The sequence below is a fragment of the Meleagris gallopavo genome, chromosome Z (genome assembly GCF_000146605.3).
Source record: "Meleagris gallopavo isolate NT-WF06-2002-E0010 breed Aviagen turkey brand Nicholas breeding stock chromosome Z, Turkey_5.1, whole genome shotgun sequence".
NCBI lineage: Eukaryota > Metazoa > Chordata > Aves > Galliformes > Phasianidae > Meleagris > Meleagris gallopavo.
Genome location: NC_015041.2, coordinates 30,044,220 through 30,055,424, shown reverse-complemented (window position 1 = coordinate 30,055,424; position 11,205 = coordinate 30,044,220). Strand labels below are relative to the sequence as shown.

The window sequence follows — 11,205 nt, the reverse complement described above, 5'->3', positions numbered from 1 at the left end:
GGGGAGCCCAGAACTGGACACAGTACTCCAGATGAGGCCTTACCAGGGCAGAGTAGAGGGGGAGGATCACCTCCCTCGACCTGCTGGACAAGCTCTTCTTAATGCAGATAAGATTAATTAAGAGCTGTCTAGACACCCTCCTGTGCAACCTACTGTAGGGAACCTTTGTTAGCAGGGGAGTTGGACTTGATCTCCAAAGGTACCTTCCAATCTCTACAATTCTCTCATTTTGTGAATTATCAGATTTTGCATCTGAGGTTCTTCTAGCCTCCCTTTGTGTGAAAATACCATTACACAACTAGAGTGTCCCCCTCAAGAGTTTTTTTTAAGATTTTTATTATTATTTTTGCTGTTTGGAATACTGGTAAAACCTGCTATACTGCAAAGAACATTAAAATTGCTGTTTTGCAATGCCATCTTGTATACTTTTACAATAAGACACATTTTCAGGGAACTTCCAGTGAAGCATATACTCCTACTTAGCATTCCTACTTCCTATGAATGCTCAAAATTCCCTAGCTTGCTAAGTAAATGTATCAGAGTATTTATGTTTATTGTTTCCAATTGGAACAGAACAAGTGCACTGCAGACAAAAAGGAAAGACAGTCAGTCTAGAAAGTCCAGAGTCAGCTGAATGCCTCATCTTATATATCCTCAGTAAGGAATGGCAGGAGATAATGGGAACAGCACACACTGTCAAGAGTTTCACAAATATCATGTGCTTCTGCTCACACTGTGTATTCCATACCAAAACAGCTGCGGAGAAATTTCCCTTTTATACCAGAACCAGCTTTTATACCAGAACAATGGATCTCCTGGTAGAAACATTAAACCAAAATACATAACAAGACCAGAAATTTTGCATTCGTTTTAAAATTTTAGAGAGCAAGAAAAGGAAATCTGCTTTCAAATTCTTCAAACGGTTATTTCACAGTGCATAACAGAATTTCAAGGCAGTTTTCAAGCAGCAGCAAGTTACTTAGTGTTTTAGTGCTGTTTCTTAACCTACTAAATAACAGTGTCTGCTTGTGTTTAAAACTCCATGATGTAAAGTGATTTCTCTGGACAAACACAGGAGAGGAAAAGTAGTGTAGACACTGCTCAGAAGTCCAAAAATGAGTCATCTGTTACGGGCTGTAAAGAATACCTGAAGACCTGAGAAACAACCAGCTGTCCCCATTCTGGGAGAAAACAGTACATGGATGTTAGGAATAAGACAAGTGGTTGAAATCTCCAAAATGAATGTAAATGAGCTAACTAAAAACATACTCTTCTCTTGACAGAATCACCTAGACAAATCTAAGCCAAAACAATCCAAAATGGACATAACACTTTCTGCACACCAAATGAACTGTAAAGTAGTAATGCTTGACTAGTCAACACACCATTTTACTAGTGAGCAAATGGGGATGTTCTTTGTTATGGACTGTGTCACTCAGATAAATTCTACGGTTTATCCAAACGAGAAATAGTTAAATGGAATAACTATGGCATTCTTTGTCTGGACGGTGAGACAGTAGGACTAGCCTACAGTAGGTTTATATTTTTAAAACAGCTTTTGCACTTCAATGTATCCTTCAAATACTTTGCAGACTAATTTTTCAGAAAATATTCTACATGATAATAAAGCTCTACCTAACCAAAGAAAGAAGATTTTCTTCCCAGCTTATGAGAAGAGCCAAATTAATTAAAAGGAGAACAGCAGTCATAATATTAACTATTAAATTTCAAGATGTTGCACTAGAGAACAAAACATATATACCTTTTTCTTGTAGTGCTGGCTTTTGCCTTCTAAACGAGCAGCATTGCAGGGCTTTTTGCCATCTTCTATTTGCTTTTTTCCCTGATGTTTATTTCTGTCTGGTAACAGATCAATATCCTGCACTATCTTCATAGTCACTGCTTCCAGACTCTCAGGAGTTGGTATTTCAGAGTCACTAAAACAGCACATGAGGGAAAACAAAACAAAACAAAGCTAAACATCAGCAATTCCTTTTAAAAGTTCCAAATAGTCAATAAGTAAGTACACAGAAAATACTACATGCAAGAAAGAAGAGAAAGTACTAAAAAATCCAAACAATACTAAGATGACTTATTCAGCAGATATTTACAAATACAATAAAAAAGAAATCGCTGAAATTGTCTTCTGTCATCTCTCTAAGTCCCTTCTGTCAAATGGAATTTCAGTATATGAGTGGAGTTCCTAGACGTCATTCACAGAAGTGACAGACTTGAAAAACTGCTTAATAGTGCTTCTTGAGTGTGAGTGGCTCACACAGATACACTCAGTTTCCTCTGCATTTCCACATTTGATAGGAAATAAAAGAAACGCACTAAATTTAATAACAAATTGTTTCAATTCATTTGTACTTTTGATGTACTTTTGATGAACAACACTTCAGTGAAAATTCTAATATCCCTTTTGTAGCACTTTTAAATTCTATACAACTTAGTATTCGTGACATACAAATTGCATGGCATAGATAGGTACTGGATGTAAAATGTTCAACTTCAAATTTTTCATTTTTCCCTTCAATTTATGTTTTGATGTTAAAATATCAATACACTCTTAATTTCCAGTTTTTCATAGCCTTGCCCCAGATAATCATTTTTTTTCTAAAACAGTTCAGTCTACTTTAAAACGTAAATCTTGAAATATCACCTTCTGTACCATCAGTGGTTCTTTATCACCATTTGCACAAACCATTTGTGAAGGAAACATGTGACTACAGCAATTTTGTTAATTATTAAACCAAGACATTTAAAGAGACACAACTAAGTTCATCATAAAAATCAATGATTTAGAGATGGATGGTACTTAACCAGACAGAAGACCTGAAATTCAGAAGAGTTTATACAGGAACACCGTGCTTACCAAATCCTGTGCTGGCAGACTAGCATGCTCTATTTATTGGTAAGAACAGAAACCAACATAATCTGTGCCATAGCAGAGATATGTTTCTAAGTGTGTGCATGCTTTTCTCATTGGAATTCTTCCAAATAATAGTTTACTTAGACAACAAAAGATTTGAATTTATAAATTCAGAGTCACTGTCTGATATACCACTGGTATAGAATAGCATATATTAAAACTAAGAGCAAGGTAGGTAAGAAATCTTCCTTGGTTTTTGAACATGACACCTTGAAATACCTCCTTCAAAAATGCTTACTTTTTTATGTCATAAATTTCCTAACCTGATATTTATATATCAGGTTAGGATATAGAGGTATAAACATACTAAGGATAAAGGAATATAAGTATAAAGGAATTTATGGGTACAATTACTTGAAAGGGCAACTTTTTGTTGAAGTTTTTTCTTAAAAAGCAAAACATGCTAAGCTGAATAAAATTTTGTTAATTGTAACAAGTAAAAATACATTTCAGTAAAGTCAGATCTCCAATATTAAACAGAAAAGCAAACAAGCCTGGTATTAATGTTAGCAACAGACAAATTAGATGGTATTTAACTTTTCTTTTCTTTTGAGATACTGTATTTGGGAGCCCCTATTTTGCATGGGAAAAGGCAGCAGAAGGTTTTCATTTGCCATTGCTGACTTGCTCCAAATAACATATAGAAGTTATCATGAAAGCTACAAAGAAGATTCCATGTTCTTTACCTCTTCTCTATATTTTGGGGGTAACAGATCAATATCCTGCACTCGAGAGGCTTGAGAAATTTCTTTACGTGTCTCTTAGTATTACGTACTGAAAGGTGTGATAACTGCTCACACAGGAGCTTACTGCAGCCTCATTTGTGTAGACACACAGAAGCAGAAGTAAAAATCATGAACATTTACAAATCTTGCCTGTGCAATTTTCAGAGGGCCCTGTGACTCATGACTGAGACTCTAAGCAGTAACAATTACCTTTAAAGAACCAATTTTTAACTATGATTCAATTAAAGTTAGTACAATGATGGTGGATAAAACATACATGAAATAATTAGTGTGGATGGTTCTTAATTTAAAGGATGTTAAACAGCTTGTAGACATCTGCTAGCAAGCTGAAATGGGTCATTCAAAATTTATCTAACTAAATTAAGGGGAAAAAATGTTTCTCCTCCCGGGTTGGCATGTCACAAGATAACTAAACCGACTTAGTAGGCTTGCCTGGGAATCCTTAGCTGTCAGTGGTGAATATGCAAAGGGCCAGCAAATTAAATCAACCTGCCAAACTGTCAATTTCAAGCCTCATGACTGCATGAAAATAGCATCACTGGAAGAAATCAAGCATTGCCTTCTTTTGGGTTTCCTGGCACCTATTCAAATACTCATGCAGTTGTGGCTAATTTTGCATGCAAATTTCAGTCAATAAACTCAGAACAAGACCTCCCAAGATATTTCAAAGGATCTGACAGTATTTTTTTTGAATACCAAATCAACAGTAGTTGAAATTCAATCTCCATTTGCTAGTGCTTTACATATGCACAGTGTCCCCTCTACAGGGCTAAGTTAATGAGAGCCGTACCTGCTTTCACTCACATCCTCCCAGCCGTCCTTACGGAAGTTCTCAAATACATTACTCATAACCTTGATGGACTGTTTGAGAAAAGCTCCATGATGTCCCAAAGAGCTCTTTTTCTTGGCTGCTTTTAATTTAACCTTGGTGCCTGTTATCTTGCAATTACATTGCCCAGAGGTTGCCGCTGCTTTGGCTTCACCCAGCAAACACGTCAGCTCCTCCACTTGACTCAGCAAATCTTCATTTTCATTTCTCAACCTGTTAGCTTCTGCCACTTGCCTCTTCAAAGAAGCAGCTTCTTTTTCCTGATCACCAATTACTAATTGAAGCTCTGCATTGTCTTTTTTCATTTCACAAATCCTCTTAAGTAGTTTTTCCAGCTCTCTTTCTCTTGTGTCTGCATCTTCCCTTTCCAATTTTAAAAATGCTTTCAAATCATTTTTCTCCTTCAGCAAGTCCTTGTTTACTTCTTTCTGTTTCCTTATTGCCCTTTCAATAGTTTTACATCTTCTTTCTAGTTGTTCTACCTAGCAAAAATAATTTATGCATTCATAATATGTTAACCAATCCGGTAGAGAAAATCCTGTTCTAAAACATATTTACTATATGACAATAATATTATACTAAGCACAAGGACAAAAGCAATCTAAAGTACTTAATTTAAAAATAATTCTAACATAGTGTAGATGAATACATTTTAGCTGCAATAATACAGCTGTTGAACAAAGGGCAGATGGTAAAAGAAGTTAAAATTCCAGGCAAAGTGACACAGAAGTTTAAATATGCTAATGAACTTTCCAGATGCATCTTAAGCTTGTTACTGATTTGGTTATACATACTAATTGAATTTAAATAAACATTTTAGGAAGGAAAAGTATCTTGAAATACAGGCAACTTTGCACAAGCTATCTTAATCAACATGTCCTTTCCTGAGATATAAATATACAAAATAAATATTAGTTTGATCTTTTTTTTTAAAAAAAAATGTATCATAGCAATAGACATCAGAAGCTCAGCACTTAAAGAATACGAAGGCTGAAGTATATTTTCTATTCATAGGAAGGAAAAACCAACCCCATTCTAAAGCAGCATGTTTACGGTCTTCTCAATTACAGTTTGCAGAAGCATGTTCTACCTAAAGGGATGCATATGTTTTGTTTCTGAAGCTCTTTGAAGACTGCACAAATTCAAAGCCATGAACAACAAGGTGATTCTCAAAGTTCTTCAGGACTGTTTATCACTCAAACTAAGTCTCACAATTTCTAGAAACAAGTAGAGACTTTAATCTTAGCAGATCCTAAAACAAACATTTACTCAAAGGATTTCCTCAAAAGCTTGCAAAGGCCATCAGAGTGAGATCTGTGCTCAGTAACCACTTAGTCATTTTGAAGAAATATACTTAGCTGTTTTTGCACAAGCTCCATCCCCATTCTTCCACTGAGGGAAATATCAGGTGCAGTACATTTTTAAGGAATTGAAAGAAAAAGGCTATTTTTCAAGCAGGACATGGCTAATTCAGTTATTAATCTTGTAAATTACTGGCCAATTCTATCACTTCATTGCGCTAAAAAATTTCAAAGCACGTTCTGACATCCCACATCCACAGTGTAACTAAGTGACAGGACTGGCCAGGAGTTTGCAAATATCAAAAGCATGTTATTTCTCAAGAAATGCTGTCTGTATTTACAAAGACTTTTTCGCCTATGTGTTTAAAACCTAGAAAATTATTTATGAAGTGGATATACATGGGTACATATTGTGGATATGGATATGATTCAGATAAATGAGAACTATCAATATAGAGAGGGCAAAAGCTGCTACCTAAACTGTGTATGTATCTATGAATTTGATACTGAATTTATTTATAACTTCGATAGCAGACGTTCCAGTATGAACACATGTACTATGCTGTGTTCTTTGACAGAAATTTGTAGCATTCCCATAATGAGTAGACTGTATCATGTTTACATAATCTTGCTAGATGAAATGAGGAATATAAATATATTTTTTTCCAAATACTTCAACAGAATCAAGATTTATGATAAATTTCATAGATTTTCTTTGGCTCTCCACTACTAAGCAATACTAGTACCTTTCTTCAACTATATTCCTAAACTGAGATTCTTCTATTATTATTTGGAGTTCTTTAATGCAACCTTTTGCACTCACTAACACTTAAAGTCATGTATGACAAGTGCAAGAAAATAAACAATGAGTAGCTTCTATACTTATCCCTAAGGTACCACCGTAATTCTGTATATCCATAGAGATAAAAATTATGTAGTACCTGGCAAATAAAATTATAGTTTTGAGATATAGATGATAACCAAGCATAAACTGTGTGACATTTCAGATGGTAGCATTCAAATTATTTCAATTACTCACTCTACCTTAAGATAAATGAATGTGAGCACTTCCTATTCTGTGTGTTATTATTTTAACATGATGTTTGTCATTCAGTAATAACGAGATGACAGCCTTCATTGCCTGACCATATGGCAAGTGTTACAAGTATATGCAATCACATCATCTGCTGTAAATTACCATACTTCCTACAAGTTAATTCACAAATAAAAAATAAATAGACATACCCAAACTGACATATGAAATTATAGATTTGTGCTTATTTGATTTAAGCATGCTTTTAAAGATTTATAAGTAATAAAACAAATACTGTTTTGCAAACTGAGAAACTAAAAGTATAATACTGTTTGAAGGATGTCTTTTCTTCACAGCGAATAAGACATATGGTAAAATACAAGTGAGCCCTCTTAAGTGAACACCTGTTAACATACTAAACTACTTGTGTATACTATAAATGTCAATACAAACAGCAACTAGTTAAGAACATCTTGTTAGTGTATGAAGTGAAACACGTAGAATGTTGAGCAGTAAAGTTTAAATACACTTATTTGCTAAGCCAAACATTAAATTTATTTTGTGAAAAGAGTTAAACCCACGTATTTAAAAATATTTGCAGATGCAATGTTGTTCTAAATTTTATATAAAACAAGAAAAGAATTGATCACCATTATTCATCTGTTTTATTCTGTAGCAAGAGATCTGTGGAGATTAACATCTGATATCATATAAAGTTAAATAATCATCAAAAGAACTCAGGACATTTGAACTTAGAATCGGTAAATGCTAAACATGTGCAACATTTAGATCATTTATTAGTTTTTAACATTTTAGCTCTAACAATTCTTTTAATTTACTATGCTTATCTCTCATGATATACACACAGATAATTCAGTAGAATTCATTTTTGACACAATTTTGGAAATCCATATTTTTCAATTATAAAATGAAAATTGAGGCCTGAATGCATGGGTGTTAGCTTATACATATGATTCTTAAGTTAAAATCTAGATCTGTTTGGTGAGTTTGCTATCTTACCTTCTGTAACCTCTGATCTGAACTGGCTTCCACATTCTTCTTTGGAGTACTGTTCTTGACCCCATCATCTTCACTAAGCTTAAAAAGTAACTCTACCAGAAAATAAATATATATATAAAAATATGTATAAAAAATACAATCTCTATCAGAGAATAAATAATACATTGTGACACATAGCATAACACTAAAACAATACCTAGATATTTTAAGAAAATCCATTCTTCTGCAATTATTTATAACGTGGTGTATTTTCTTGACAAGCCTTTTGGTCAGTTTCTAAAGAGTGACCTCTTTTCAAAGTGCTCTGTCACATAATTACGAATCTTTGCAGCATCACAGTATGTTTTTTTTTAAGAGTACAACCTTTTCAAAGGTACAATAGATCTGCAGGTTAAAGACGCTGTACTTTCATTCCCATTTTTATTCTTTTATAGACTATTCCCTCTATGCCTTAAAAGCAGAATTCATCGCCTTTTTATCTACACAGTTGCTACGAGTTTTGTTCTCTAGGTCTCGTCCCCTGCTAGGAGGATCAGAGTGATTGGTGAACAAAGCAAACAGAATTAGGATGGATGAAAACTTTAAACTCCTTTTTTGATAAGTGAAAGATCATGTACTTCACCAGATAAATCACACAAATCATTGGACTGTAATGCTGTGAATTCATAACAATTAGAAATTGATAGAAGTAATGAGAATGAAATTTACTCTATGCATCGCTCTCAGATAAAGCTATGTACTTTAGGTTCTAAAAATCCCACTAAAAGAATAATTTAAGAATTAATTATTCAACAGGATGGTAACAAAAAGTTTACTGGTACTAATATATACAATAAATCAGAAGTAAAATATACTGTATTTAGATTTTGCTTAAAAGCTTACCATTCACAAATTTCTCACTACTTAAAGAAAAAAAAGCAATTACACACCTCAGAATGAGTTTTTTTTCTTAGAATATTAAAGATGTTCAAAAACAAAAAAACAAGATAAAACAAAAAAATTCAACACTATAAAAAGAACACAATATTCACATTTCTTTTCTTCCCCCAAATTATTTTTAAGAATTAATCTTAAGGGATAAATATCTGTGTCATACAGTGAAAGCTGCTTTAGAAGTATCATTTCAAACTACAAGCAGACACCGCAGGTCACTTAAAAACTTTTGATTTATAAACAAAGCAAGTGTAGAAGAAAACAGTGTTACTCTCAGTAGATTCACAATCCTCTTGATATAAACAGTGACTAACAAGTTTGTTAGAGTGAATTAGACCTTTCTTTTGTCTTTGGAACATGTCATGGCCAATTAATACTTCTGTATTCATGAAATAAATGGAGCACTATTCTAAAGATAATAAAAGCTGAAAAAGGTAAAACTACGCATCTGGGGAATATGTACCTTTACCTTGATATTAATATGTTAGTTCCCATGTTATTTCAGACTACAGTCCCCCAGCACAGTGGTACTGCATACATTTACAACACTCTCTAAGTAACACACAAAGATAATATGAACATGCTTTTCATCTTTTTCTAAATATTCACTCATTTGAATGCCTGTTGTAGTTTTTATATCAGCATTTACTGTAATTCACTGAAAAGAAAAATTATTTCCCGTAGTCAAAGAAACTGATCAAAGCACACAAGGTGTTATGTTTATTATGTGGATATATTAAAATACAATTTACAAAACTACCTATAAATAAACATATGATATGCATGAGAATAAAGATGACTACTGCAAAACAGACAGAAAAATCTGCACATGTTCAGTTTTACCATGGAAGTCAGAAACAAAATATATTAAAGAAAAGGCAAATGTCACTGTAGCATAACCCCGTCTATCAAGGCAAAAATAAATGGCCTACGCAGCCTTCTCTCCCTTCCCTCCTTCTAATTGATACATATTTGTTCACAGGAATTGGTTAGGGAGGCAATCAACCAGTATTGCCTATAACTGTGTGTCTGTCTAAGACAGCAGACAGACTGATCACATCAATCTATTCAGCAAGACATGGGATCTACCCACCATTCTCCTACATAAAAAAATTCCAAGTTATTCCTCAAGGAAGACTCATAAGTCATAAAACTCACAATCTTCAGTCGGCAAATTACGATGGCCTTATGTAAGTAAGCATATCCCACTGAGAAAACACAGTTAACTGCCAGCTACTGCCAGCTTTGGAACATAACACTTAGCTTCTAATTAATAGCCACAAAATCTGATTATCAGGTAGTTCGACTGACAAATGGTATCCGAACTGTGATACTGCTGCTCCCTACTAATATTTGTGTAAATCCTTTTTACAGAGAAAAAAACTATCCATTTTAAAAAAATAACAATAAATAGTGCCGTGTAAGTTGTTCCAAAAGTAATGCCACCTATTTATTTCCATGGAAATTACAATAGCAGAATAACACTATTTGATAAAACAAATTCATAGCTACAAAGCACCACTATTAGCTATGTATATTCACCAGCAATGAACAAGAGCCTGCATGCCACGCTCATAAAAATCTACATCAGTGGAGGTCATCTATTCTTTCACATCTGCTATGAAGGCGCTGTATCTAGAAAAATGTGCTCCACAGTCTTCAAACTGCTATGGGGCATGGCATTATGCTGCAACAAAAAGATCTTCTTCTTTGGCCTGACTCTGTATGTTTAAGCCTCCAGCTTAGTCACTGTCAGGATGTTGGGTCAGATGTTCTGTCCGGGTTCCAGGAAATCCAGAAGGACCATCCCTTTCCTATCCCAAAAGATAATGCACATCACTTTACCCACTAAGGGCTGTGTCTCAAAATTTTTCTTCCATGAAGAATTCACTTGTCGCCACTCCACAGACGGCCATTTTGACTCCAGCTTGTAGTGGTGACACCACATCTCGCTGTTGCTGATGATGTGATCTAGGGAATTGTCACCTTCTGACTCATACTGGTTCAATAGCTCCCGGCAAACATGCATATAGTGTACTTCCCATTTCCATATGAGCATTCCTGGGATCCACCTGGTGCAAACTTGGTGATATTCCAACATTTTCACCATTGTTTCCAACACAATGAAGCCAATATTCAGCTCCAGACAAAGTTCACTTTTGTAATGTACCTATTCACATCAATGAGCTGATTGAGATTTTTTGGTATGACTGTCTGCATGGCTGCCCAGAACATGGCTGCCACCTCTGCTGAAAGACACAGAATGGGCTGGGTTGAAAAGGACCACAGTGATCACCTATTTTCAACCCCCCTGCTATGTGCAGGGTTGCCAGCCACCAGACCAGGTTGCCCAGAGCCACATCCAGCCTGGCCTTGAATGTCTCCAGGGATGGGGCATCCACAACCTCCTT

At 34.8% G+C, this 11,205-nt stretch overlaps 1 protein-coding gene across 2 annotated transcripts in view; it reads right to left on the bottom strand.

Annotated features, from left to right (window-relative positions):
• The window catches only part of LOC104915035 (centlein-like), a 449,820-nt gene that overhangs the window by 298,319 nt on the left and 140,296 nt on the right, over positions 1-11,205 (bottom strand). For both annotated transcript variants that reach the window (XM_019610484.2, XM_019610485.2), the window contains exons 2-4: positions 7,862-7,953; positions 4,469-4,989; positions 1,763-1,937 (exon numbers count right to left, since the gene is read on the bottom strand). In XM_019610484.2, coding sequence (XP_019466029.1) covers positions 1,763-1,937; positions 4,469-4,989; positions 7,862-7,953 — 788 coding nt within the window. The remainder of the gene's footprint in view (positions 1-1,762; positions 1,938-4,468; positions 4,990-7,861; positions 7,954-11,205) is intronic.